The following is a 25656-nucleotide window of genomic DNA, read 5'->3' on the forward strand; positions in this document are numbered from 1 at the left end:
AATTATTTGGGTCTTCCCTTTTCCTAGAAAGGGAAAGGTCCTCAGAATATAGAATGTCAGAGATGGATAGGACCTAAATGCTGAGGTGCCAGATACAAAGTGTGAGGGCCAGAGGATTACAATGATTTATTCATTCTCACAGCCGTAGGGTAGACCGTTACACCATCAGAGAAATCCCAGTCATCACATGCAAAGCACCCAGTGTTGATTTTTAGGTTAAACGTTGAAAGTACATATATGCTGAGCCTCAGGCTGGCCACAGGGCTCTGTGAAGTTACACTCCACAACCTTCTAAAGCTAATGGAGTAATGGTAATCTGAAAACCTGTTTTTAGTTCAAAAGAGCAATGCCCCAACATGCCATCCCTCTCAAACTATGGCTCCAGGCTGGCTAGGGGACAGTGTGATATAAAAAGCCCTTAGAGCTAACAAAGACTGAACACATAAGTGTCAGAGAGTCTTTTCCTGGGCAATTAAAAACTTCTTGGTATTAAACAAACCACATCATTTTTAATGGGGCTCAATTTTTCATTTTTTGCATTGAAGGGGTCTGACCTTAATAATGTAAGGTTATGCTACACAGCAAAGTCTCTGCTGGACTAAAGAATCCATACCTTTAAACAGTTGTAGAAAACACAAACTAAGGAGAAAACACACACAAGTATACAGAGAACAGTCACTCCCTATGTGGGTGATGAAACAGTAAAACTCATTATTTAGTATAACCAAAGACCAAATATGTCCTACCCATCTGCAGCAATGACACTGAATGTCACACTCCAAAGTCTGAACTGGCATCACCACAATTACAGCCCAGATCCCAGGTTCTTCAGAATCTTTCTAATCCTTAATAATACTACTCTTTCTCAGCCTTGGAGAGTAGACTAAAATAAATTTAGTATAGTGCTGTGTTACGATTTTATTGTGGTGAGGACAAACTGTTAATAAATATAAAAGGCTAATGACTGGAATTATAGCTATAAATATATACAGAAAGAGGAGAGAGAGGGATGGTGGGAGGACATTCTGTCTTTGTCACTCACTCATCAGCTGGTGGTTTCGGTGACTTTGGTCGGGCCACTTTTAGTTTCCTTGGGCCTCAGTTTCCTAATCTGCCAGACTAGGATATTGATGACTAAAGCACCTAGTTGTTAAGAGGATTAAGAGAGATAATGTATGGAAAGTACAATAATATCTAGCATAGAAAACAAGATAAATGTTGATTATCTTTTCTCTTCTCCTTAGGTGTGTAAAACAAGTTAACTGACCTCTCTTTTCTGGATGTTTCTTCTAAGGATACTTAATTCACCTTTGTGTGAATTTTGGGGGTAGGTCATGGTGGGACAAGTTTTTATCTAGATGCCAGGAAACCAAGGTTTTGTAGAAATTAACAGTCCTTCTTAACCTGAAAAATAACTGCCTTCAAGATATGGCCTTGCACTTTGCATATTGACTATGTTGTAAAGATTGAAATGTAACCTGGCAGTGTTTACATCATGTGTGTAGTTAACTCAAGCAGTGTAGAAGCCCTCTGACATGAAGTATTTAAAATCTTTAGAACTTACTATTTGTAAGCAACCTTGAAAGTCCATGGCATTTAGGAATTTAAGCAGACATAAACGATGCAGACTGTGGCAATGAAGATTCCTGAAGCTAGTTTTCAATTACAACTTAGAATCGATACCCGCACCAAAAAGCAACTTGGGGGGCGCTTGGGGGGCTCAGTAGGTTAAGCATGTGATTCTTGATTTCAGCTCATGTCTGATATCACATTTTGTGAGATCAAGCCCTGTATTGGGCTCTGTGATGACAGCAGGGGGCCTACTTGGAATTCTCTCTCTCCCTCTCCCTCTTTCTGCCCTTCCTCACATGAGCTCTCTCTCTTTTTCCGAATATTTAAGTAAATTAACTTAAAAAAAAAAAAAAAACAACAACTTGAATGACTTACTCCACTAGTGTGTATAGGAATTCATTTGCAGTAATATGTGTTACCCCCAGGGATGTGTGTGGTAAATGTGGCTCTTCTCTGAAATGTGATCGGAGGGACACCCGGGTGGCTCAGTCAGTTAAGCATTTGTCTCTTGATTTCATCTCATGTCATGGTCTCGCAGTTCATGTGTTCGAGCCCCACATCAGGCTCTATGCAGACAGTGCAGAGCCTACTTGGGATTCTCTCTCTGCCTCTCCCCTGCATATTCATTCTCTCTCTCTCAAAATAAATAAACATGAAATATGATTTGGCAGATATGGAACTTAATACCTGGACAGAAGCAGCTAACATTTTCAAGCAATTACTTCGGGGCCAGGCCCTGTACTAAATACTTACATGAAGGATTGGACTCTAATCTATATGGATACCTTGGACAAGAGCCTGGGCAGTGTTGCACAGTGGTGAAAAGCATGGTCTCTGGAGTCTGAAATACCTGGGTTGGTGCATGGATTCTGTCTCTATCTGTATGACACTGGGAAAGTTATTAAACTTCTTGAAACTTCAGTTTTCTCACGTGTAAAATGGAGTAAAAATATAATGGCTACTTCATTTGATTGTCAAATGCATTAAATAAGGTGATGAAAGCTTACAAAGAACCCTAGCTCTATGTTTAAACAATCATTAAGGGCTTAAGGTGAATGCTTAAACTTTTTGGAATGCTTTATTGTATGTAATAGGAAAAATTATATAATATGGCAGCTTAGGAATCAGAATTTGGGGAGGGGTGGTATTGGAGTATACACTTCTTCAAAGATAGGAAATAAATACTGTACGTGTAATATGTGCTTAAGGTGAACAAAATAGCTCTTTATAAAATATAATGATTTACAGACTTGTTATGGCTCAAATATTTGAGACATTCTACTAATTCAATTCTAGTTCTGATATTTTAATTGGATTGAGGAGGGCAGCATTGAGAAAAATATGAGAATGTCTGGTGTGTACTTTAAAAAAAAAACATGGGGGTGTCTGGGTGGCTCAGTCAATTGAGCATCTGACTCTTGATTTTGGCTCATGTCATGATCCCAGAGTTGTGGGATCCAGGCCTGAGTGGGGCTCTGCAGTGAGTATGGAGCCTACTTAAGATTCTCTCTCCCTCTCCCTCTACCCCTCTTCCAGTTCATACATTCTCTTTCTCAAATAATAAACAGATAAATAAATTTGGCTCAGGTCATGATCTTGCAGTTCGTTAGTTTGAGCCCCACATTGGACTTGCTGCTGTCAGCCTGTCAGTGCAGAGCCCGCTTCAGATCCTCTGTCCCCCTCTCCTGCTTACACTCTCCCCCAAAAATAAATAAATATTAAAAAAAAAAGCATGGAGACCTGTTTCCACCAATGTAGTTTTTGATGCAGCTTTTCTTGAGTTTTTCAGTTCACAGTTTGAATCAAGATCCTGTAATATACAAAGCTCTATTGTATTTATTTAAACCCAAGATATTTGCATAGGGTTTTCGGGATTGCACCTATCACAAAGCTGCAGCCAGAGCTAATCAAGCCAGTCTGAGCATGTAAGCTATGTTTTTTAAGAGTTCCAAGTGATTTCACTACTGCAGCATGTCAAAACCTCATCCCAGACTCCTGTCTGCCTCATCTCCTAACACACAATGCATTGGTTCAACCTTGGAAATATAACCCAAATCTAAGCACTTCTGCCCACACCTTCACCGCCTCTCCTCTAGTCATAGCGCCAACCCCTTGCTGGACTACTGGAACATTCTTTTATCTATTCTCCCGTCTACTTCTGTCACTCTACTATATATTTTCCATATAGCAGCAGAGTAATTCTCAGCATGGAAGTCAGATCATGGCATGCCTTGTTCAAAGCCTTCAAGAGTTTTAAATATCTGAGCAAAATACAGTGTTTACACCCAGCCCTCAATCTCATTTCTGAAATAATTTCCACTCCCTCTGACCTGCAGGCACACGGGTCGCTTTGTTCTTAGGCAAACACAACAAGCACACTGCTGCCTTGGGGGGCTTTGCCTTTTCTGTTCCCACAATATTCTTCCACTTCCTTCAGGTCCCTGCTTAATAGTCATCTGAGGAGACAAGCCTTTTCTGCTCACATATGCCTGTCTCCATCATCATTCTCTACCACTCTGCTCTGCTTTATTTTGCTCTTCAGTACTCAGTTTCCACCTTATTTATACATTTATCTCACTTTTTCTCTATCTTCCCCAAAAGTATGCCCCGTGAGAGCAGGAAGTTTATCTGGGTTGTTCACGGTTATCTTGCCAGCACCTGTCACCACATGGTAGCCACTCAGCACATTTGTTGTTGAATGAATTTTTCTGAATGAAGTGGAAAGATTGAGAAAAGCAATTTACTCAAGGCTGAAACAGAGGCAGACTGTGCTTTGCTGATGATCACATTAGTTATTCTGAATATTAGGACTTGCCCCTCATTTCCAACCTTCCACTTGCTACAGACTCAAGTTGCTCCTTGCATAGGGTACTGCCTTCAGGAGTAAACCAGAAGGACAAAGCGGAGAACTGAGATTCCGTTGTCCAACTCATCACTGTTCTGGCATCAGTTGTGTGCTTCACTGTGTCAGAACCACATCCCTCTCCCACATCCTTGGTAACCAAGGATCAGGACAACCACATGCTCCTGAGGCAGTGGGCTGGGGAGACATGACAGCAGAGTTAGGGGCACTACCTCAGGAGCATCATGACAGAGTCTGTTCAGCTTCTCTTAAGCCTGTAAACAGCGATGTCTTTCTACTCAGTAGAAATGGGAGTTCTCCGCATTAGTCCTTCTTAGATTTGAGGTTCCTTCTTTGCAGTAATTAGGAAATTAAATAAGCACAATGCCTCTTTAGTGACCCCAAGAGGCACCTGTTTAGGGACCTTCAGCCCCTGCAGCCATGCTATTAAAATATATTATCCCAGGAGCCAAAAAGTTGGCAGTATCCCTGGCTGCATTCATTATTTTATTCACTCTTTAGGCAACATCTATTTATTGAATACCTGCTATATGCTAACTACTCAGCCACATGCTGCGATTTAGTTAGGAATCAATTAGACATGGCCCCTTTCTAAAGGAACTGCTTATCTGGCAGGCGAAATAGCATACAATAGTAGAGCTGGATGTGTGCAAATCAAAAGTAAATAGTGTTCCCTAAGAATAAAAAACACAGGGAATTGATCCCACTCAGGGACATGATGTTTGAGCTGAAAGCTGAACAATGATTAGAAATAAGAGGAAAAAGTAGAATGGGGAGTCTGCTGGGAAAGAGACAACCTAAGCACAAGCCTGGTGTGGAGGGAGCACGGCACATCCCACAAGTGGAAGACGGTCTGTGTGAGGTTGATACCTTGTGGGAAGTGGGAGAGGGCAAGAAGGCTAGTTAGAGACTGAAGAAGGGGCCAGATCATGCAAGCCCTGCATAGGTCTTTATTATGTTGGTTTTTCACCTAAGAACAATAGGAAGTCTCTGAATGGCCTCAGGCAGGAACACTGAATGATCAACTTGCATTTTTAGAAGTTCTGCCATGTGCAGAAGGGTCTCAAGGAGGACCAGGCATATGAGAGATGACTGTTGGGAGGACACTGCAGTCTGACAGACAAGGGCACATTTAAGCTTATATACAAACCCTTTTGTTGCTCATGGTAGAAATGTAGGGGGAGAAAGAGGAGAAGCACCTCAACTCTGAGTCAGAAAGCAATGGAAGGGATAAAACCAGTCTGGAGGCTCTGAAAACAGCTGTATTGATTCTGCATCTCATTTTCCAGATTAGCTTGTATTTTCTTTGTAACAATGCTTATTTTGCCCACATTTTACATCCACTCTGCCCTTACCCAGACTGCATCACTTTGGTACTAAGTTGGCATACTTTGCATTCCATTCTCGACAAGCCTTGGAAAGGAGCTACAACAGGGGTCCTCTGATCAGCTCAGCACACCCTCAGAGTCACCTTTACCTTGAAGCCCTCAGCCAACCTTCAGAGGGGATGAGTTAGCTGGATTCTGGAGATGAGGCAAAACGGCTACATTGAAAATAATTCATTTCTACTCGTGATATGTCCTATAATGGCTGATATTATAGATCCCAAAGCATCATAGCTGGCCTGTTAAATTCTCTTAATCAACAAACCCTGGTGTAAATTCACCTTGTCTTCATTAAATGTTACACTGTGGGGAAGAAAACCATAAAATTTCACTTGTTAAGGTAATTATGAAAGGCCAAATTATTTTTTTCTGATTCATATTTTGCTAATATTTTATTTGCACTAAAACTGCCCTTGTTACAGATGTTCTAAGGACCACAACATAGTGTTATAGGTCGTGACACCTTCCATTGACTTCATCACGCTGATCTCTGTGAACAGCAAATACCAAACTGGGAGAATGTGGCACAGAAATATGAGAAAAAAATCATACAAATTGATGGAAAAGTGGATATACTATAATGAAATTCAATAACTAAAAAAATGTTGAAGAGCTAAAACTATCACCATTGATTCAATGATTATTTTATGTAATCATTCTTCATTCAAAATTATCTGAAATATAATGCTTATGTAATTTATATTAATGGCAACTCAGAGCTCCATCAGAAGTTCTTAAATAGGGATCAAATGTGCCCTGGAAGGATTGTGAGGTGGTGTTTGGCAGAAGGGCGCGCTAAGCGAAGGAACTACAGGAAATGGACGAAGCACTGGGATGGTTATTTCAATCCAATCAGAACTGTTGTTATCAATTAATGTATTTCTTTCAGGTATGGAAGCTCAATATTTCCACTGAAAAAAGAGATATCTGACTAAAAATATTAATGAAACAAAGAAAAGCCCCTGCAAACTTACCTAAACCAGCTCTCTCGGGGATTTCTAACTCCAGCCATAAAGGAGTAGCCAATAAGAAACCCACTCTCTGGGGTTCCTGCGATGCTCAGTCAGTTAAGCTTCTGGCTTTGGCTCAAGTCGTGATCTCACAATTCCTGGCTTTGAGCCCCACATCAGGATCACTGCTATCAGCACAGAGCCAGCTTTGGATTCTCTGCCCCTTTGCCCCTCCCCTGCAAGCACATTTGCGCTCTCTCGTGCGCAAGCGCGGGCACTCAAAAATAAAGAAACATTAAAAAAAAAGAAAGACTCACCCTCCTGCTGAGAACTAGAAATACAGCATAAAAATAATTTCCTTGAAAGCATGACACAACTGCCAAGGGAGTCACAAACCACACTTGCTCAAGAAGACATGTTCATTGAGGGTCTCTAACTTTGTGCATTTCACTTTTCTTCCCAAACATTTGCTAATTCTGTGTTGAAAAAGAAACCGAGACACCACATAAAAGGTTGTTGCTGAGAAGATAATTATTCAGAGTTTCCAACAATCTCATAGATCTGGAGAGGCGAACACTGGAATCCAGGACATCCAAGAAAGCAAAGGTCTCAGAGAGAAGGGAGGTTCAAAGACTGGCACCTGGTCACAGGTTTTTTGTTTGTTTGTCTGTTTGTTTTTATCCTGTTAAGATATTTCTCCGTTACATTACACATTAAAAGCATTCAAAAAGCAGAACCATGTTTTCAACCATATCATGACAGGAAAACAGAAACTGGAGAAATTGCTTCAGAAATAAGTTGAGATACTTAGTAACACATCTGGTCCTCGGCTGGCAGCCCCATTCCATAGTATGGGGGTAAAAGAAAGGTAGCTTACACCTAAAAAAGGCTAAACTAGGCTCAGATCATGTCAGTCTTTGGATTGAAATGGTCTATCTCTCTGCTGCTTTTTTTTTTTTTTTTTTTTTTTTTTTAGTTTTTAGCTTCTAGCTTTTATTTAATTCCAGTTAACATACAGTGTAATATTAGTTTCAGGTGTAAAATTTAGTTACTCAACACTTCCATACAATGCCCGGTGCTCATCACAACATCTGCTGCCCTTTAGGGTACAGTGAATACTTTCTGGAAAGAGAAAGCAGTAGCCTAACTACAGAGTCGGAATGTTGGTTATCTGTCTGCCAAAATTCATGTGTTGAAATCCTAATGCCCAATATGATCATATTGGAAGTGGAGGCTTGAGAGTCTCTAAGGTCAGGAGGATGGTGCCCTCATGAATGGGATTAATGTTCTTACAAAAGACTCCTGAGAGATCCCTTACATCTTCCACTATGTAAGGACACAGTGAGAAGGCACCTGCTATGACCCAGGAAGAGGACCTTCACCAGAATGCATCCATTCTCCTGCCTTGCCCTTGGGACCTGAGACTCACAGCCTCCAGAGCTGTGAGAAATAAATTTCTGTTGTATATAAACCACCCAGTCTATGGTGTTTTCTTCTAGCAGCCCAAAACACTAAAACACAGATCCTTTATATTTTTTCATACAAATGTTTGCCATTCAATAAAAAATTACCTAACTTGTTTTTTAAAAGGCCATAATCAAGATAAAAATCAAATAATAAAAACAGATGCTATAAAAAAAAAGTCTGCCTCCATTTTGGAAGCCTCATAGAGCTCCATAACAGCTTAAACAAATTCAAATTCAATTAAATGAAACATTGCACATTCCAGTCATCAAACATTAGGGGTGAATCATAATTCAGGATCTTACTCCATTTTGAATGTTTGACTGCTGACAGCTCTTAAGCTCCACTCCCCCCTTTCCATCTTGCCCCACAACTGGGCAACCTCGTACGAAAGCCCACCTTTTTTTCGATGCCAACAGGGAAGTTTGAACCATTCAAAGCCCAGGTCACACATGGAGGTCTCGACCCCAGTCCACCCCTCTAACAAAATAAAACCCAAAACCACTTTTTCTTGTTTTTGCTGAAGCTACTCAGGACTAGCTTGTGGGCCTGCTCTGCTCTTCCTCAAAAGTCCTTTTTTATGTCTAATGAACCCGCTCACCCCATCTGTTGGTGTGCTGCATCATCAGTCTCTAAATGCAAGCCACTTTTTCTGTGTGGGTGAGGAAGAGTTGCCCTCTGTGGGGCAACTATAAAACACAAAAGAAATTGACCTAAATGTTGGAGTTCTTTGATTTGGACTTTAAAAATAACTATGATTAACATTTTTTTAAAAGAGATCAAGTAATGAATTTTACTAGAAAACCAGAATCAATTAAACAAAACAAGAATTGGCTATAAATTTTAAAACAATTGAACTTAATAAATCAGTTTCAAGAACACTGGACACAAATGGAAGCAGGATGAGTGAGCTAAAAATTAGGTCAGTAGAAAATAATTAGATAAAAGCATAGCTTAGGGAAAAATTAAGCCTTAAATGCATATATTACTAAAATAAAAAAGGCTAAAAATCAATAATGTGATTGTTGATTTTGGAAAGTTAGAAAAACAGTAAGTCATACCAGAAGAAAGCATAAAAACTATAAAAATAACAGCATAAATAAAATAGAAAACAAAGAAAATCTACAAACCTTAAAGCTATGTTATAAAAAATAATATTAAATTTATAAACCTCTTGCAGAACTGAGAAAAAAAGAGAGAAGGCACCAATTACCACTATAAAGAGTAAAAGAACTTAAATAATAATGCAGATACAGATTCATTTTTACTTTTAATGTTTATATATATTTTTGAGAGAGAGAGAGAGACAGACAGAGCATGAGCAGGGGAGGGTCAGAGAGAGATGGAGACACAGAATCCAAAGCAGGCTCCAAGCTCTGAGCTGTCAGCACAGAGCCTGACACAGGGCTTTAACTCATAAATGATGAGATCATGACCTGAGGTGAAATTGGATGCTTAACCCAGTGAGCCACCCAGGCATCCTGACACAGATTAGTTTTAAAAGGAGAATATTATATATAATTTTATGCCAAATAACTTGAAAATTAAATAAAAATAACAAATTCCTAGAATACAATTTATGAAAGCTGACACAAAAAGAAATAGAAAATTTTAATGGTCTTACGTTTATTAAAAATAATTGAATCTGCAATGTGTAAACCTTTCCTCAAATAAATACCCAGGCTCAGGTTGCTGTATCGGTGAATTCCTCCAAACATTTAAAAAACTAAGTAATGGCAGGTTTTCTCTTCTTTTTTTTTTTTTTACTCTTTTTTTGAGGAAAAGCATAATTTAGATACCAACACTTCTGAAGGATATTAACAGAGACAAAAAAAAACAAACATTTAATTGTCTCAAAATGTGCAGAAAACTTGCTTAATACAATTCTATATTCTTAGTGAATGAGCAATAAAAGGGAACTAAATTAATCTGATAACATTATCTACAAGAAATCTAGAAGAAACAATACAATTAGTAATAACACATTAAAATTTTCTCATGGAGATCTAGAAGAAACAAAAAAAGTCTATCACCACAATATCATATTGAAGGTCCCCACTAGTACAACAATGAGAGGAAAAAAACAAGGTATAAGGATTGGAAAAGAAGAAATATAACTGTCATAATTTACAGACAGCATGATTGATATAAAGAAAATCCAAAAGGAAACAGTCAAACTTCTGGAATTAGTAGGTGGGTTATCAAAGTCAATGGGTATAAAATCAACATATTAACCCAATTTCCCATATTACAGACACAAAAACTAAGGTCTAAAAAGATGCCCATTTCTATTCAAGTACTTTTTTTTCTTTTCTTTTCATGTGTATTTATTTATTCATTTTAGAGAGACAGAGAGGAAAAAAAACAACAAAACAAAACATGATCAGGTAAGGGGCAGAGAGAGGAGACAGAGAATATGAAGCAGGCTCTGGGTTGTCGGTGCAGAGCCCGATGCAGGGCTCAAAACCATAAACCATGATGAGATCATGACCTGAGCTGAAGTCAGACACTTAACTGACTAAGCAACCCAGATGCACAATAAGTACTTTCAAAATTAGAAAACTAGTGACTTTCAGCCCAGTGATCCAGCTTTTTTTTTTTTTTTTTTACATGTATACATCAGCAATATAGCACTTGTTTGCAGGACATAACCTACAGAAATGTTTTTTTTTATTCTAGTTCCTCTCCAATCGGGCCAGTCCCACCCTAGTTCCTATATTATTTGGGCATGGAGACATTCCACAGTGCTGCTGCCTGCAGTGACCACTCAGGGGCAATAAAGGGAATAACTGAGGGAAGCAAAACAATGATTTTCTGAACCATGGAGTTCTGACTGACCTTCTGCTTCTGCCACAAGTTGAGGGTCAGGGATCACTCACAGTGGCTGGTCACGTCTACAGTGAATCCTACAGATGGGATGAGGGGAAATGGTGACTGGGTCCAGGGTCTATCATAGGAGAAGGGAGAATGAGTAGACATGAGGGCTACTTGGGCTCACATTTACACAGGGCATCAAGTTTGAAGCTCAAGTGTTATCTCAAATGAGGCTACATACAGGATTACGGAATGACACAGACAAGAATGGAAATAGGATATGTTTATCACACAACTTTGAACTCATGTCCCTTCTTTCTGTCCACAATGTCTACAACACATCATTAATTAATGCTTTCTATAAGTTTTGCAATTATCTTGTAAACAATGAAGTTACATTAATGTGATGGTCTATCTCTATGTTAATACTACTATTTTATTACATATGAATATTTAAAACTTTTGTAGCATTCATTCGGCATTATTTCTTTTCTTCTTCCTCCTCCCCTTCCCACTCTACCCTGCTCTTTTTTTACCTTCTCTTTCTCAAAACAAGGAAGGTCAACCTTGAGAAGACTCTGGCTTCCTCAATGGCTAAGTGAACTCCTGCAACATGTAGGTGGAATGTGAGGGGTGATGGAGTTCTTGATTTGCAAGTGGAGACAGAGCTAGAGAGACTGCCTTGATATCATAAGTAGGTCTAATTTTAGTTCCAGGCTGGTGTTGCCTCAAGACACTGGGATTATGGAGGGAAGTTCAAGGGTTCAAGTGTTCCAATACTCTGGCCCAGGGTTTTGCACACTCAACTTGATGACTGTTGTCATGGTGAATTAAAGTGGGGATATACCAGAGTTTTGTTGTTGTTGTTTTCAAGTGCTTACAGACCGGCCCTGATAACTATTCCCTAACTTTGCCAGGATCTTCACCCCTCCTAGACTCTTTTCTTCAAGCACACACACTTTCTATTTAACATCTCTAAGTTTCTAGTCAGTCCACATCACTAAATCCAACCTTTGCCAAGCTGTTGGTTTTCAGCTCCTAGATACAAGCAGCCTGGTTATCAGTTTACTTTCATTTTGTTGGCCTTGAATAATATTTTTCCAATATTACATAGCACAATTCTGCATTTATAAAACAACCTCCACAGATTTCTCTAACACATAGAATATACTTACGACTCTGAAATTACACTCCTCCAACTGTCCCAAGATCTTTCATCAGGAATCCCAATATCTCTTTGGGGAAAGTGAGATGCTTTTTTCACTAGCATATAATGTGGCCAGCTAATCTAGGCTGAGGGGCATGGAGTGGAGAGAGGGATAAGGAGGAAAAAAAGGGAAGCATTTAAACCTCCATTCGGCAATTTTAATTCTATTCTCTCAAATCAAAGCTAGCATTCGGCACTTTGGAGCATCCCTTCTACCTCTCCTGCCTCAGCTTCTACCGATTGTTCAGGAAAATTAGCAGATGCGTTCCAGAACATGTTTAGAATTGTGATATAGAGAAAGGAAAGAATACTGATAACCTGCTTCTGGTTAGCAGATGGAATCAGGAGAAGGTTAAAAAAAAAAAAAAAAGGCAGCATCCAGGACTTTATTTCTCCAGGAAAACCAGAAAACCGTAGAAGGGCTGTCTACTGAAATTCGAAAGGGCGTGTGTAGAGACTAAACCCATCAATAAGTTCTACTCTTCAGGCCTCTCCTGACTTACCTCCACCAGCTTGTTGGCATGCTCACGGAAAACTTGGGCATATTCCTTCACTTCCTTTTCGTTCCCACTCTTCGCAGCCTCAATGAGAACTAGCAAAGGGACATTGGTTTCCAAAAAAGAATCAGATATGTGATCCATCACTGCTTTCCGAAGCTGCAGTAAAAACAAAAACAAAACACACACAATTAAGGAATAGAAGAATGGTATTTATGAGTCTATTACTCACTTAGCAATATGGATTAAATTACTGCCTGAGAATAAAAAATTTTTCTAAACTCTGCCCAGTTCTCATTAGCCATGGAAATAATGTTTCAACTGTTTTTAATTTTCCCAGTGCTTATCGTATCAAAAGAAAACAGAGATGATTGATACACTGTTCTGAATTAACTATATTAAATGTTAATTTGAAAGTTACATATGTGGCCTTTAGCTTAATATATTATAGGCCCTCTCCTAAAGAAAGTCTTTTTTCCTCTTTCATTGGCCCAAATGTCTCCCTTCAGGAAGTTTTGAATCATGATATAGCTCAAGGACTCAGAACTTAGTTCAAGGCTCATTAAAAACAGAGAAATGTAGGCATCAACCAGCAAATGGGGAGAGTTTTAGATAAGGGTTGGGCCTTGAAGCTACCCTTAAAATCTTACCATTTTGCAGTAACCTGTCCTTTCTACATACATTATTTGACTTTGATAGAGTGGAAACATGAAACCTCTCATAATCTCAAAAATGTTTCTGCCCAAGTACTATGATGAGATAGTTGCTGTGCTCCAGAAAGAAGTACTTAGAATTATTCTTTAAGGTAAGTAAAAATAAACATATCCGAATATGTAACAATGCATAATTACATATCATTTCCACATTGTTAAAATGGGAAGCAGGGCAGCTGCATGAAAAAAAAAAAAGAAAGAAAGAAAGAGAAACTGTACCTGAATAACTACCTCAGTGCTGCTTTGTTCATGATTTTCAGGATGTGTACAGAGAGAAAAAACCCAAATAAATGCAAGTGAAGATGGTAAACAATGTGGATGTTTTCCAAACAAATGTACCTATTGAGGAGTATTCAGGCAAATCTTTTAGTAGGGTGACACATGCATATCTAAATTTTTTTTTTCAACGTTTATTTATTTTTGAGACAGAGAGAGACAGAGCATGAATGGGGGACGGGCAGAGAGAGAGAGGGAGACACAGAATCGGAAACAGGCTCCAGGCTCTGAGCCATCAGCCCAGAGCCCGACGCGGGGCTTGAACTCACGGACCGCGAGATCGTGACCTGGCTGAAGTCGGACGCTTAACCGACTGCGCCACCCAGGCGCCCCATACACATGCATATCTATTATTGGTCAGAAGAAGGAGAACTTTGAACAAATTACAAATTTCCATTCCTTTTTTGCACGAACTACTGTAAGGTATGTATGTGTGCAATCTAACTTAGTTTGGTTTACCTCTGAATTGGGCTTGGTATTTCACCATATAAAATACATAAAGTCTATGCAAAGTTAATATTAATTAGTTACTTATTTGGCAGCATGTGTTAAACTACAGCTCAGGAATAATGTTGGTTATGGGTGAGCTCATATATTCTGGATACATACAATGTGGCCGATACTCAAGTAAGATCTTTACATACTACATCATTTAAAATTTTTTTAATGTTTATGCATTTTTTTGAGGGAAAGAGAGAGATAGAAAGAGCATGAGCGGTGGAAGGGCAGAGAGGAAGGGAGTCACAAAATCTGAAGCAGGCTCCAGGCTTCTATGCTGACAGCTCCGAGACTGACGTGGGGCTCGAACTCACCAAATGCAAGATCATGACCCGAGCTGAAGTTGGATGCTTAACCAACTGAGCCACCCAGGCACCCCAAGATATTACATCATTTAATCCCCCAACCAACACCATGAGATAGGGATGTTTCTTATATAAGTTTTTTTTTCAAATGAAGAAAATGGGACTGAGAAATATGAAATAATATGCCTATAATTATAAGGTAGCAAGTGGAAGAGCCCATGGCCAGAAGGTCTGAAGGGAAGAGTGCAGTGAGCACTTAAAATTGATCTTCCAAGCCTCTCTTCCAGGACAGAGTCCCACATGAAGGAGAAACTATTGGAAGTATAATCAAATTGAACTTGACAGGGACAACAGAGGTAAAAGAAAAAGGCCCAGAAGAAGTGGGGGAGGTGAGCAGAGAGCCAGGTTATGTCACCAGCCAAGCAACCATATTTTTTAAATCAGACAAAAATAACAGAAGTGAGAGCTCTGTAAAGCTAGAATAGCTAAGTCAATCAGGCCTCTTTCAAAACCGTCAAGGAAAGTGAGTTCACATAAAAATGAACAACTTAAAATTATCAAGGTCAAAACTCATATAAAGTTATTATAAGAAAAATAAGAATAAGGAATGTAATATTCCTTATACACAGTGAAACCATGCCAGAAACATATACTTGTAACACAGATTAAAACTGTAAACTACTATCTCAAATAAATTCAAATACACTAAAAAATTATAAAAGATATTAAATAAGACATGAATTACAAAAAGAAAAAAATATATACAATGAGGTCATGAAACTTAAGAATTGTAAATTAAAGAAAAATCTTTCTTTTAAAAAAAGAAGACTAAACAAGAATGAATAAATACAATAGCGAATGCCTTAAGAGAAATGGAAAGAGAAAAGAAGGAAAAAATTAAAATCCAAAAGAAATTCTTAGAAAAATATTTTAAAAGATTTAAGGAAAAGTGACAAATACTGAAGATAGACAAAAAAAAAAAAAAAAAAAAAAAAATCAGTATTTGGCTACCAGATGTCCCTGAAGAAGAAAAGCAAAACAGAAAACAAATGCTAAAAATCATAATTCATGAACACTTTCATATACATATAAATTACATTCTGAAAGGATATATCAGTACCTAGGAAGACTAATGCAAATTGTCAGGCAAAAAAACTGGATTCTAAATAAAAACAGGGGAAGAAATCCTTGTGTATTTAGACAAATAGAACAAATGGCTCATACAGGAAAGAAAATCAAATGATCATCAGACTTTTCAATAGCAAAGGTTTATGCCTGAAGAAAATGAAGTACTATAATTTAAGATACTCAAGGAAAGAAAATGTGAGTGAAGAATTTTACAGCCAGCAAAACTGACTTTGAAGAATAGAAGGCACAGACAAAATTTGATCAATGAGCAAGAACACAGAAAATATTGTTCTCATGAGACTCTGTCAGAGAATCTGTTAGAGAAAGATCTTTAACAACCAAAATAACTCAGAAAACATCAGCATGAAACTGACAGTGAGCATTAGATATATACTTGTTTGCAGAACTAAGAATATATGATGTTTAAATGAGGGAGATTATCGTATGAAGCAGATACATGGCTCTGGCAATGAAGATACAGTACAACATTGTAAACAAGAAGAAAAAGGGAAGAAGATGTACAAAAATATTTTATCTGTTTTACGTAATTTTAATTATGGTGGTAGTATTACTATTAGTGTTCTAATACTATGGTGTTTAAAGGCAGAAGAAAGCAAACGATTAGTCATGAGAAGTTATCTCTTATCTCCTATGCTCTTGTTAATGAGGAGTAATGGTGTGGAAGAGAGAAGGTGAAATATAGAAGAAGTTTGGGAAAAACCCTATATTCCTAGATCTGAAGAAGAAATATCAATATGAACACAAGATTTTAAAACACACACGCACACACACACACAATTTCCCAGTTCTGTCCAATGAAAAGGCTTAAAAACAATGGCAGCCCAATGGCAATGAACACTGTGAAATACAATTTTCCACTAAAACAAATCAGGGCTTCTTGCGGAAATGGCTAGAACTTTGAAGCTGAAATACACCAAAAGTCCTGAAATATCTTATTATGCAAAGAGTTATCAAAGACTACTAGGGTCATGTTAAAATAACTCAGGAGCCCCTCACTTGGCCAAAGATTACACATTTTGAACTTCACAAAAGATTAAAATTCCAGTGGATTGAAACTCATCAAATATATTTAAATACATGAGTTTATAATGACAACAAAACAAAACAAAACAATTAGCTGGTTACCTTTAGAGGCTGTCAAGGAACCAACTCATTTCTCTTGAAAGAATCAAGACTACATCTTGCCTTTCCTGTATGAACTGAAATTCCTTATGAAGAAACTTTATAAACTTACTCAACTTAAATGAAAACAAAATGATAGGATACCACCATTCTGCAACCTTTAATGAATTAAGAAATCTAGGCAATGAACATCAGTGGTGGAAAACATCACACACACACACACACACACACACACACACACACACACACACACACAAAGACAACCAGACACTATGTACCTTCTGGTAAAATGGCACATTCCCAGCTACAGTGTTGCCAAAGGGATCAAACCTGAAGTGGGTGGAGGCTCTGGATTCCCGAGTGATTTGCAGAAAATACAGAATGACATAAGGAACTGCACCACGTGCATCTAAAAATTTTTTTTGAATGTTTATTTATTTTTGAGAGACAGAGCAAGACAGAGAACGAGCAGGGGAGGAACAGAGAGAGAGGGAGACAGAATCTGAAGCAGGCTCCAGGCTCTGAGCTGTCAGCACAGAGCCCGACTCGGAGCTCGAACCCATGAACCGTGAGATCATGACCTGAGCCAAAGTCAGTTGCTTAACTGACTGAGCCACCCAGGTATCCAATACCACATGCATCTAACCAGCAAAATGCAAACTGTGGACAACTTACAGTGCAAGCCATCCGGGTTCTTCAACAGATGGCTTATAACCGAAAGAAAGGGATGAAAGGGGATGCTATAGATTAAGAGACTAAATAGACATATCCTAAAATGTGGGCAAAACTAAACTATATCATTTGATGATGCGCATTAGGGTGATTAAACCACAAAGACACATAAGGAAGTGAATACTTTAAAAGTCAAGATAATGCTTACTTTTGGAGGGAGAAAGAAAGCATAGAAAGGAGTTTTAAAGAGACTCGCAAAATTCTACTTTTTGAAGTTACATAAGGGGGGTTATAAGGGGAGTTACATAATAGTAATTTAATAAACTATATATTCATAGTGTGTGGATTTATATATTTGTGTTTTATTTTATAATAAAAACTTTAAAAAAAAGAAACATATTTCTCGTGTATACTCCATCATATTATTCTCCATTTCTATCTGGGTGGAATCCAGATGTGACACCCAAGGCGATCTGGGAAGCCATAATTAAGATGATGGACACTCCCTCCCCCACTCAACAATCAATTTGACCTCCTGAATGCATGGAGGAGAGCTTCCCAGTGTCCTGCCACTGGCCCAGTATTGTTACATGATTAACAACGCAATTCTATTGTGTTGGAGCCTTTGCATAGTTTGAAGTTTATTTTTTTTTTCACAACTAAAATTATATTTTGGCATCAAGAGCCATCAGCAACAATGGCTTATACTTGTTTCATGCTTGCTATGTGTTATGCGCTGTTCTTTTTTTTTTTTTTTTTAATATAGTTTATTGTCAGGTTAACTAACATACAGTATATACAGTGTGCTCTTGGCTTTGGGAGTAGATTCCCATGATTCATCACTTACATGCGACACCCAGTGCTCATCCCAACAAGTGCCCTCCTCAGTACCCAACACCTATTTTCCCCTTCCCTTCACACCCATCAATCTTCAGTTTGTTCCCTGTATTTAAGAGTCTCTTATGGTTTGCCTCCCTCCCTCTCTGTTTGTAACTATTTTTTCCCCTTCCCTTCCCCCATGGTCTTCTGTTAAGTTTCTCAAATTCCACATATGAGTGACAATATACAATATCTGTATTTTTCTGACTGACTTATTTCACTTAGCATAATACCCTCCAGTTCCATCCATGTTGTTGCAAACGGCAAGATTTCATTCTTTCTCATTGCCGAGTAGTATTATATATATATATATATATATATATATATATATATATATATATATATATATATATGAATGATAGAATACTACTATATATATGAATGATAGAATGATATATATACTATATATATATACATATACACACACACACACACACATACATACATCACGTTCTTTATCCTTTTATCACTTGATGGACATTTGGACTCTTTCCATAATTTGGCTATTGTTGATAGTGAGCTATAAACATCGGGGTGCATGTGCCTCTATGAATAAGCACCCCTGTATCCTTGGATAAATTCCTAACAGTGCTATTGCTGGGTTGTAGGGTTGTTCTATTTTTAATTTTTGGGGGAAGCTCCCCACACTGTTTTCCAGAGTGACTGCACTTGTTTGCATTCCCACCAACAGTGCAAGAGGACTCCTCTTTCTCCATATCTTCATCAGCATCTGTTGTTTCCTGAGTTGTTAATTTTAGTCACTCTGACTGGTGTGAGATGGTATCTCAATGTGGTTTTGATTTGTATTTCCCTGATGGTGAGTGGTGTTGAGCATCTGGTTGAGCGTGAAGAGTGTTTGTTGGCCATCTGGATGTTTTCTTTGGAAAAGTGTCTATTCATGTCTTCTGTCCATTTCTTCACTGGATTATTTGTTTTTGGGTGATGAGTTTGGTAATTTTTTATAGATTTTGGATACTAACCCTTTATGTGATATGTCATTAGCAAATATCTTCTCCCATTCTGCTGGTTGCCTTTTAGTTTTGTTGACTGTTTCTTCTGCTGTGCAGAGCTTTTTATCTTGATGAGTTTCCTATAGTTCATCCTTGCTTTTATTTCCCTTGCCTTCAGAGACATGTTGAGTAAGAAGTTGCTGTGGCTGAGGTCAAACAGGTTGTTGCCTGTTTTCTTCTCTAGGGTTTTGATGGTTTCCTGTCTCACATTTAGGTCTTTCATCCATTTTGAGTTTATTTTTATTTATGGTATAAGAAAGTGGTCCAGTTTCATTCTTCTGCATGTTGCTGTCCAGTTCTCCCAGCACCATTTGCTAAACAGACTTTTTTCCATTGGATACTCTTTCCTGCTTTGTTGAAGATTAGTTGGCCATATATTTGTGAGTCAAATTCTAGGTTCTCTATTCTATTCCATTGGTCTATGTGTCTGTTTTTGTGCCAATACCATACTGTCTTGATGATTACAGCTTTGTAGTATAGCTTCAAGTCCGGGATTGTGATACCTCCCGCTTTTTCTTTTTCAACATTACTTTGGCTATTCGGGGTCTTTTGTGGTTGCATACAAATTTTGAGATTGTTTGTTCTAGCTCTGAGAAGAATGCTAGTGCAATTTTGATTGGAATTGCATTGAATGTGTAGATTGCTTTGGGTAGTATCAACATTTCAACAATATTTGTTCTTCTAATCCATGAGCATGGAATAGTTTTCCATTTCTTTGTGTCTTCTTCAATTTCTTTCATCAGATCTCTACAGTTTTCAGCATATAGAACTTTTACTCCTTTGGTTAGGTTTATTCCTAGGTATTTTATGGCTCTTGGTGAAATTGTAAATGGGAACCATTCCTTGATTTCTCTTTCTGTTGCTTTGTTATTGGTGTATAGAAATGTAACCGATTTCTGTATATTGATTTTATATCCTGCGACTTTGATGAATTCATGTACCAGTTCTAGCAGTTTTTGGTGGAGTCTTTTGGGTTTTCCATGTAGAGTATTATGTCATCTGCAAAGAGTGAAAGTTGGACTTCTTCTTTGCCAACTTGGATGACTTTTAATTTTGTTGTCTGATTGCTGAGGCTAGGGCTTCCAACACTAGTTTAAAAAACAGTGGTGAAAGTGGACATCCCTGTTGTGTTCCTGATCTCAGAGGGAAAACTCTCAGTTTTTCCCCATTGAGGGTGATATTAGCTGTGGGCCTTTCATATATGGCTTTTATGATGTTAAAGTATGTTACTTCTATCCCGACTTTCATGAGGGTTTTTATTAAGAAACAATGCTGTATTTTTTCAAATGCTTTTTCTCTATCTATTGACAGGATCATATAGTTCTTATCTTTTCTTCTATTAATGTGATGCATCACAGTGTTTGATTTGCAAATATTGAACTAGCCCTGCATTCCAGGAATGAATCCCAATGGCTCATGGTGAATAATTCTTTTAGTATACAGTTGAATTTGATTTGCTAGTATCTTGTTGACAATTTTTGCTCCATATTCATCTGGGATACTGGCCTGTAATTCTCCTTTTTAGTGGGGTCTTTGGTTTGGGAATCAAGGTAATGCTGGCTTCACAGAATGAGTGTGGAAACTTTCCTGCCATTTCTATTTTTTTGGAAGAGCTTGAGAAGAATAGATATTAACTCTGCTTTAAATGTCTAGCAGAATTCCTCTAGGAAGCCATCTGGCCCAGAACTCTTATTTGTTGGGAGATTTTTGATAACTGATGAAATTTCTTCGCTATGGGTCTGTTCAAATTTTCTATTTCTTCCCATTTGAGTTTTGGTAGTGTGTGGGTGTCTAGGAATTTATCCATTTCTTCCAGATTGTCCTGTTTCTTGGCAGGTAATTTTTCATAGTATTCTCTAATAACTGTATTTCTGTAGTGTTGGTTGTGGTCTCTCCTCTTTCATTCATGATTTTATCTATTAGGATTCTCTCTCTTTTCTTTTTGAGAAGTCTGGCTAGGGGTTCATCAATTTTGGTTATTCTTTCAAAAACACAGCTCTTAGACTTATTGATCTGTTCTATTGTTTGGTTTGGTTTTTTGGATCCTATATTGTTTATTTATGTTCTAGTCTTTATTATTTCTCTTCTTCTGGCTTTGGGATTTCTTTGATGTTCTGCTTCTGGTACCTTAAGGTGTGAGGTTAGGTATCTGTATTGGGGATTTTTTTTGTTTCTTGAGATAGGCCTGGATTGCAATGTATTTTCTTCTTAGGACAGCCTTTGCTGCATCCCAAAAGGTTTGGGCTATCATGTTTTCATTTTCATTTGCTTCCATATATTTTTTTTTAATTTTTTTTAACGTTTATTTATTTTTGAGACAGAGAGAGACAGAGCATGAACAGGGGAGGGGCAGAGAGAGAGAGGGAGACACAGAATCTGAAACAGGCTCCAGGCTCTGAGCTGTCAGCACAGAGCCCGACGCGGGGCTCAAACTCATGGACCGTGAGATCATGACCTGAGCCGAAGTCGGAAGCTTAACCGACCGAGCCACCCAGGCGCCCCTGCTTCCATATAATTTTAAATTTCTTCTTTAATTGCCTGGTTGACCCATTCATTCTTTAGTAGAATATTCTTTAACCTCCATGCATTTGGAGGCTTTCCAAATTTTTTCTTGAGGTTGATTTCAAGTTTCATAGTGTTGTGATCTGAAAATAGGCATGGTATGATCTCAATCCTTTTATATTATTTATTGAGGGCTGTTTTGTGACCTACTATGTGATCTAGTTAGGAGAATGTTCCATATGCACTTGAGAAGAATGTGTATTCTGCTACTTTGGGATGAAAAGTTCTGGATATATCTGTCAAGTTCATCTGGTCCAATGTATCATTCAAGGCCATTGTTTCTTTACTGATTTTCTGCCTATATGATCTGTCCATTACTGTAAGTGAAGTATTAAAGTTACCTACAGTTACCATTATTATTATCAATATGATTGATTATGTTTGTGATTAATTGATTTATATATTTGGGTGTTATCAATTTGGGAGCATAAACATTCACAATTGTTAGCTCTTCTTGATGGACAGCCCCCTTAATTATGATAAAATGCCCTTCTTCATCTCTTGTTACAGTCTTTAGTTTAAAATCTAGTTTTTCTGATATAAGTATGGCTACTGCAGCTTTTTTTTCACTTCTAGTAGCATGATAGAAGGTTCTCCATCCCCTCACTTTCAATGTGTCTTTTGATTGGGGCATTTAGTCCATTTACATTCAGAGCAATTATTGAAAGATATGGATTTAGTGTCATTGTGTAATCTGTAGGTTTCATGCTTGTGGTTATGTCTCTGGTCCTTTGTAGTCTTTGCAACATTCTACTCAGAGAGTCCCCCTTGGGATCTCCTGTAGGGTGGTTTAGTGGTCATGAAGTCTTTCAGTTTTTGTTTGTCTGGGAAAGCGTTTATTTCTCCTTTTATTCTTAATGGCAGCCTTGCTGGATAAAGGATTCTTGGCTGCATATTTTTCCTATTCAGCACATTGAATATTTCCTGCCACTCCCTTCTGGCCTCCCAAGTTTTAGTGGAGAGGTCTGCTGCTACCCTTATGTGTCTAGACTTGTAGGTTAAGGCCCATTTGTCCCTAGCTGCTTTCAGAATTCTCTCTTTATCTTTGTATTTTGCCAAGTTTCACTATGATATGCCGTGGTGATGGCCTGTGCTTGTTGAATCTGAAGGGAGTTCTCTGCACCTCCTGGACCTGGATGTCTGCTTCCTTCCCCAGATTAGGAAAGTTCTCAGCTATAATTTGTTCAAACCAACATTCTACCCTTTTCTCTCTCCCTTCTTCTTCTGGAACTTTTATGATACAGATATTACTGTGTTTCATCAAATCACTTAGGTCTCTAAATCTCCCCTCATGGTCCAATGTTTTCTTATCTCTATTTTTCTTGGCTTCATCATTTTCCATAATTTTATCTTCTATTTCACCTATTCTCCCCTCTACTTCCTCCATCCTTCCTGTCACTGCATCTAGTTTATTTTGCATCTCATTTATAGCTTAATTTACTCAGAGTCCCTGCTGTCTTCTATGCTTTTCTCAAGCCCAGCTATTAGTCAGTCTTATGACTATTACCCTAAATTATTATTCAGATATATTGTTTATATCTGTTTTGAGCAATTCTCTGGATGTCATTTATTCCTGGAATTTCTTTTGAGGAGAATTCTTCCATTTCATCACTTTGGCTAGTCTTCTGTCTTTTACATGTATTAAGAGCTTGTTATGTGTCCTGCACCTGCGAGTAGTACTATATATTAAAAAAGTCATACACTGTCCAGGGCCTGGCCTTTCAGGAAGTGTTTTTGGAGTGTGTTTCATGCTCTCTGTTGTTGTGACTCTGGCTGCTTTATCTCCCTACTTGTAGTAGTGATTTGGACCTTCCACCAGGTGTGCTTTGATGTGTTCATTGAAGTAACCCTGGAAAAAATTTAAAAAGGGGTGGGTGGGTGGAAGAAGCCTTATCCCATACAAAAAGAGAAATGACAGAAGTGGGGGAAAACAAAGAGAAAATGACCAGGCAGAGTTTTGGAGAACCTATACAGCTTAATCCAGAGAGAAAGAGAGAGAGAGAGGAAAATAAAGAAAGAGGAGTTATAGAAGAGGTGTACAAAGAATAGATTAAAAATGTCTGCTTAAACAAACCAACAACCAGAATAGGGAAAGGAAAAAATAAGGGTAAGACATATATATATATATATATATATATATATATATATATATATATATATATATATGAGGTCCCAATAGGTCATTTCTGCTTTTATGTCTCTTGACTTCAGAGATGTGTTAAGTAAGAAGTTGCTGTGGCTGAGGTCAGGGAGGTTGTTTCCTGTTTTCTCCTATAGGGTTTCGATGGTCTCCTGTCTCACATTTAGGTCTTTCATCCATTTTGAGTTTATTTTTATTGATGGTATAAGAAACAAGAATTGACCAAGAATCAAATCAGAAAATGCAAAAACACTGGACCGATATCTGATGGTGCCTTGGAACAGGTGGCTGTGCTGGTCTGGAGGAGGGGCTGTCTGGTTGGTCAGTGTCAATCTTGCTCTAGTAGACACACAGTTACCAGACATGGAGGGGCACAGTTTGGTGCAGGCAGGTCGCGCCTCTGCTGAGGGCCCACTATCCTGTTCCATGAAGCTCCACCATGTTGGTGATGGGGAGAAAAATGGTGATACCTCAGTCTCTCCTCCCTGGACGAGGTGCCCCAAACCACACTGTTCAGGCTATCCTCACAGTGCTGTGCGGGCATGATTGGGCCGCTTTGTCTTGCTCCACAGTCTCCTGTGCTTCCCAGGCGCTCAGCTGAGATTCAAACCCTGATGTCTTAAAGGATCCCACTCCACCCCACACCAGTTCTGGGGTAGTGCCATCTCTGCCCAGCCAACAAAGGGCCTCTGACTGGCACCTACAGGGTCTTTTATCCTTGGAGAGGCAGTATACTTTCTTACCACAGCACTCAAGGAAGGGGAATGCTTTCTCCCAGTGTGCCTCTGAGCTTGCCCAGAGCTAGCTCCCTTCTCCCCTCAATGCATGCACACAGGGCAGTGCACTGCAGTCCAAAGCCACACCACCCTGGATTGTCACTCCTAAGGCTGTCTGCAAGTTAGAGACTGACTCTCTCCATTTTTTTCCATTCCAGGTCTGTGGTCCAGAGAGGTTTTCTCTTGTCCAAACACAATCCCACATTTTCACAGCCTCTCTTTCTCTTCCTTTTGTCTCTCTGTGGAAGGGGATTCCCCCCCTGGGTCTGTGCCTATGCTGCCTATTTTATTTCTCCCAATTTGCAAGCATGCACCTCTATCCTGCCAAGCTGTCTCCATGGGCCCTTGGAAATGTTTCTGTCACTCTGTAACCCAGAGTGACTGGAATTCCTGGAATTCCAAGGCTTCTGGCCTAAATACTGCTGTGTTTGAGAGATAAGGAAACTTCAGGTCCCCCTACTTCTCAGCCATGTTGACTCCTCCCCTCATTTTGAAGTTTATTAGTTGGTCTGCCCTATCTTAACTAGAACACATTGAAAGAGATTTCTTTTTTTTTTCTTTCTTTTCTTTTTTCCTGCTAACTCTGCCATGTTTAAGGCTTCCATTCCTTTCTCAGTCCCCTCCTACTTAAAGGGTAGACCACAGGCCAGCATAACTGCCAATTCATGGGAGAAATGCAAACCTTAGGCCCCATCCCATACCTGCATTTCAATCAGAATCTTCATTTTAATAAGATGCCTACATGATTCCTAAGTACAATAAAGTTTGAGGAGCACCGCCTTGGAAGACCTATTGTATCAGT

At 38.6% G+C, this 25656-nt stretch overlaps 1 protein-coding gene across 4 annotated transcripts in view; it reads right to left on the minus strand.

The window, feature by feature from the left end:
- Positions 1-25656, minus strand: part of CTNNA2 (catenin alpha 2) — a 1114437-nt gene that overhangs the window by 228596 nt on the left and 860185 nt on the right. For all 4 annotated transcript variants that reach the window (XM_025932078.2, XM_025932082.2, XM_086700738.1 and 1 more), the window contains exon 9: positions 12759-12911. In XM_025932078.2, the coding sequence (XP_025787863.2) occupies positions 12759-12911 (153 nt within the window). The remainder of the gene's footprint in view (positions 1-12758; positions 12912-25656) is intronic.

The sequence above is a fragment of the Puma concolor genome, chromosome A3 (genome assembly GCF_028749965.1).
Source record: "Puma concolor isolate L17-30 chromosome A3, mPumCon1.1.hap2, whole genome shotgun sequence".
In the NCBI taxonomy this organism is placed as follows: domain Eukaryota; kingdom Metazoa; phylum Chordata; class Mammalia; order Carnivora; family Felidae; genus Puma; species Puma concolor.